This window comes from Aptenodytes forsteri, unplaced genomic scaffold (genome assembly GCF_000699145.1).
Source record: "Aptenodytes forsteri isolate BGI_AS27 unplaced genomic scaffold, ASM69914v1 Scaffold136, whole genome shotgun sequence".
NCBI classification, from domain to species: Eukaryota; Metazoa; Chordata; class Aves; order Sphenisciformes; family Spheniscidae; genus Aptenodytes; species Aptenodytes forsteri.
The window spans coordinates 772,341-776,558 of record NW_008796111.1 but is presented as its reverse complement, the minus strand read 5'-3'; the positions used below and the strand labels follow the sequence as shown (position 1 = coordinate 776,558).

General features: G+C 64.4%; 1 protein-coding gene across 1 annotated transcript in view; it reads right to left on the bottom strand.

Annotated features, from left to right (window-relative positions):
• The window catches only part of LOC103905346 (endoglin), a 23,056-nt gene that overhangs the window by 18,340 nt on the left and 498 nt on the right, over nucleotides 1-4,218 (bottom strand). The window contains 7 exon segments of the mRNA XM_009286986.2: nucleotides 732-818; nucleotides 851-923; nucleotides 1,401-1,517; nucleotides 1,656-1,919; nucleotides 2,402-2,518; nucleotides 2,741-2,904; nucleotides 3,608-3,643. Coding sequence (XP_009285261.2) covers nucleotides 732-818; nucleotides 851-923; nucleotides 1,401-1,517; nucleotides 1,656-1,919; nucleotides 2,402-2,518; nucleotides 2,741-2,904; nucleotides 3,608-3,643 — 858 coding nt within the window.

The following is a 4,218-nucleotide window of genomic DNA, read 5'->3' as shown; positions in this document are numbered from 1 at the left end:
GCCGGCTCCCCGCAGGCCGTGGATTGGGAAGCTGGGGCGAGCGGCCGGGATGCTCCCTCCCTTCCTTCGAGCACAGCATCCCGTTGCCCCGGTGGGATAAACACCCGCTTCCTGCCCTTAATCAGCTCCAGAGGGGCTGGGGGAGGACAGGGGGGAGAAAAAAAAAAATCAATCTCTGGAAAGAAAAACTCATTTCCTGCGACAGAAGAAAAAGATAAAGTCTGGGCTCATTAAAGTGAACTTTACTGGGGAGAGACGGGAAAGAGCCAAACACAATGTCCTTGAAATTTCCTCCGCGCGGCTCCGTCCACGAAAACAGGATAAAGCCGCTTCCGCTGTCTCTGCCGGAGCGCGCCGCAGAGGGAGGGAGTGGGGCGGCCGGGGGGGGGGGGGGGGGGGGGGGGGGGGGGGGGGGGGGGGGGGAGGGGGTGTGTGTGTCACCTGAGGGGACGGCGTGACCGGAGCTCTTCCAGGAATGGATTTTGGCCATAGGCAGAGATCGGGGCCAATTTAGGGCAAAGGGGGGCAGGGTCATCCTTGGAGGGGGGTCTCTGTCGGGAACCAGAGGGTCTGGCCAGCTCTGAGGGGTCAAGCCCACCCCAAACGAGCTAGGATTGAGTTTTTCCCCCCTTCCCTCATCACCCCCATCCATCACTTCCCCCCCGTTGCGACCACAGGCAGCCCGAGCCACGGGCCTGGAGGGTGCCGGCATCGGCCACATCCCCGCTTACCTGGCAGACGATGCCTCTGCTCTTGTAGAAGGCAATGACGGGCTCGGTGGCCTTGTAGTAGGTCTCCAAACGCTTCTTGATGGTCTCCTCGTTGTCATCCACCCGCCCACTGGTCTCGCCTCGCTTCAGCAGGCGTTTCACCATCGTCTCCTTCCCCGCATCAACGTACAGCAGCAGCGTGGGGGGGGCGATCTGTGGGCAGGGGGGGACATGGTTGTCACCATGCCGAGCCGGCATGGGTCTGCTTTGGTTTGGGGAGATGGTGGTGGTGAGCATGGGGGTCACAGATGTGCCCACACCATCCTCTGCCTCCCTCCGTGTGGGTCTGAGGGCCACTGGGACACTGTTCCGGTGTCCCGGTGACCCCCAGACCCATGCAGAGGAACAGAGGGACACCATGGCCAAGCCCTGGCTCTCTCACCATCACGCCAGCACCGTGGTCACCCTCTGTCAGCCTGAGGACATCCTGGAGAGACGTCCCCCCCCACCGCACCTGGGACACAGGCTGTCCCCAAGGCAGGGGGAACCTGCTGGCTGGGACGGTGCCCAGTTTAGACCCTGTTGGAATGGGATCTGTGCTGGGATGGGGAAGCTGGGCTGCTGCTGGCACCATGGAGACCCTCTGCATGGATGGTGGGTCATGGCATGGGGCACGGCACCAGCCCTCACCTTCTTCTCAAACTCCTCTCCCTGCTTCACCTCGCGGGGGTAGCCGTCGATGAGGAAGCCCTTGGACACGTCCGCTTTGGCCACCATGGCATCCCTCAGCATGTCCAGCACCGTGTCCTGGGGAGGGGGGGGACAGAGCTGCCAGGGCTGACGTGGGACAACATGCCCCCCCCCCCAACACCCAGAGCCCCCAATCCCTGCTGCAACCCCCCCGGGGTGGAAGGGATGGAGGTGTCCCCCGGGCCATGTGCTGACCATCACCGTGCGCCACGGGCGGCCGGAGCCACGGGCCTGGAGGGTGCCGGCATCGGCCACATCCCCGCTTACCTGGCAGACGATGCCTCTGCTCTTGTAGAAGGCAATGACGGGCTCGGTGGCCTTGTAGTAGGTCTCCAAACGCTTCTTGATGGTCTCCTCGTTGTCATCCACCCGCCCACTGGTCTCGCCTCGCTTCAGCAGGCGTTTCACCATCGTCTCCTTCCCCGCATCAACGTACAGCAGCAGCGTGGGGGGGGCGATCTGTGGGCAGGGGGGGACATGGTTGTCACCATGCCGAGCCGGCATGGGTCTGCTTTGGTTTGGGGAGATGGTGGTGGTGAGCATGGGGGTCACAGATGTGCCCACACCATCCTCTGCCTCCCTCCGTGTGGGTCTGAGGGCCACTGGGACACTGTTCCGGTGTCCCGGTGACCCCCAGACCCATGCAGAGGAACAGAGGGACACCATGGCCAAGCCCTGGCTCTCTCACCATCACGCCAGCACCGTGGTCACCCTCTGTCAGCCTGAGGACATCCTGGAGAGACGTCCCCCCCCACCGCACCTGGGACACAGGCTGTCCCCAAGGCAGGGGGAACCTGCTGGCTGGGACGGTGCCCAGTTTAGACCCTGTTGGAATGGGATCTGTGCTGGGATGGGGAAGCTGGGCTGCTGCTGGCACCATGGAGACCCTCTGCATGGATGGTGGGTGGCATGGCATGGCATGGCACGGCACCAGCCCTCACCTTCTTCTCAAACTCCTCTCCCTGCTTCACCTCGCGGGGGTAGCCGTCGATGAGGAAGCCCTTGGACACGTCCGCTTTGGCCACCATGGCATCCCTCAGCATGTCCAGCACCGTGTCCTGGGGAGGGGGGGGACAGAGCTGCCAGGGCTGACGTGGGACAACATGCCCCCCCCCCCAACACCCAGAGCCCCCAATCCCTGCTGCAACCCCCCCGGGGTGGAAGGGATGGAGGTGTCCCCCGGGCCACGTGCTGACCATCACCGTGGTATCTGGTGTCCCCACAGCCACCCCTGCCTGCATGCCCCACCGTGCCACAGCTGGTGGCCTGCGTGGACTCACCAGGGGCACCAGCTCGCCCTTCTCCATGATGACCTGCAGCTTCTTGCCCCGCTCCGAGCCCGAGCTGACCTCCGCCCGCAGCAGGTCCCCCGTGGAGAGGTGGGTGTAGCCATACTTCTGCACGATCTTCTCACACTGGGTCCCTTTCCCCGAGCCGGGGCCACCTGCAAGTCACGTGAGGGCCACATGTGCCCCAAGCCACGGGTAAGGAGCTGGAGGGGTACATGGAAGCAGCAGCACAGACTCACAGGAATCCCCAGAGCCCAGTGAGATGGAGGACGGCATTCCCAAGCCCAGCACCTGATGGCACCCAGGGCATCACCACCCAGGACATCACTGTCCCATTGGCACCTGGCCACCACCACCTGATCAGCACTCAGGACACCACCACCCCATCAGGCACCCAGGACATCACTGTCTGATGGCACCCAGGAGATCACCACCCCATCCAGGAACCAGGATATCACTGTCCCGTTGGCACCTGGCCACCACCACCCGATCAGCACTCGGGACACCACCACCCCATCCAGGAACCAGGATATCACTGTCCCGTTGGCACCTGGCCATCACCACCCCGTTGGCACCGAGGACATCACCCTCCAGGTGTTTACTGTCACATTACCCTAGATGCTGCCACCCCATGCCCAGCCAGAGGTGCCCTCCCGGTCCCAAGGTACCCCACCATGGCCTTGAAGAGCTGGAGCCATGGCCACCCCACAGCCCCTGGGGACAGCCGAGGGCCCACAGCCTCAGCCTCCAACCCCCGGCTCCGCCCCCCCAGCCGCTCCCCAACCCTGGAGGCCGGGGGGGACGGGGCTGCACTGTGGCCTTGACCCTGCCAGTGGCAGGACCCAGACACCAACTTACCCACCACGAAGATGATTTTGTGGTGCTTGAGTTTTTCTGGAGGAGAGAAAGGAAAAAGAATCATTATCAAAAGCCAGAAAGCCCGTCAGGGAGTGAGGTGTCCCCAGGGGGTGCCAGATCTGGGACAGGCATCCCCAGGGATGGAGGGGACTGATCCCAGAGCCCTGGGAGGGGGGGAAGGTGGAGAAGGAAGCAGCCGTGTGTGTCCCTTGTCCTCGTCACCTGGGCAGGTCGGGACGGCTGGGCTGGACATGGCTGAGCACAAAGACCCCATGGCGCCTCGGCCGCGGGGCTGGAATCCCACTGCCGCGTGGTGTCCCGGAGACGGTCACTGTCCACCGCGGGCAGGGACCGGCCACATCCGTCCCTGCGGCCAGCTTGTCACCCTGGCAGGCTAACAGTGCCTGTGGCAGGCTTGACTTGGCATGGCCACCTCGAGCGCCTGGCGCGACCCCCGGCAGCCCCTGAACCCCCGCACCGGTCCCTGGGCCTGGTGGCGGACGTGCAGGTGGCACTAACCTCCCTGTCCCCTGCCAAGCACCCAGGCGCAGGGTCCCGCGCCACCTGTGGGATCCGGCCCAGCCACAGCGCAGGGCGATGCCGGGGTGGGA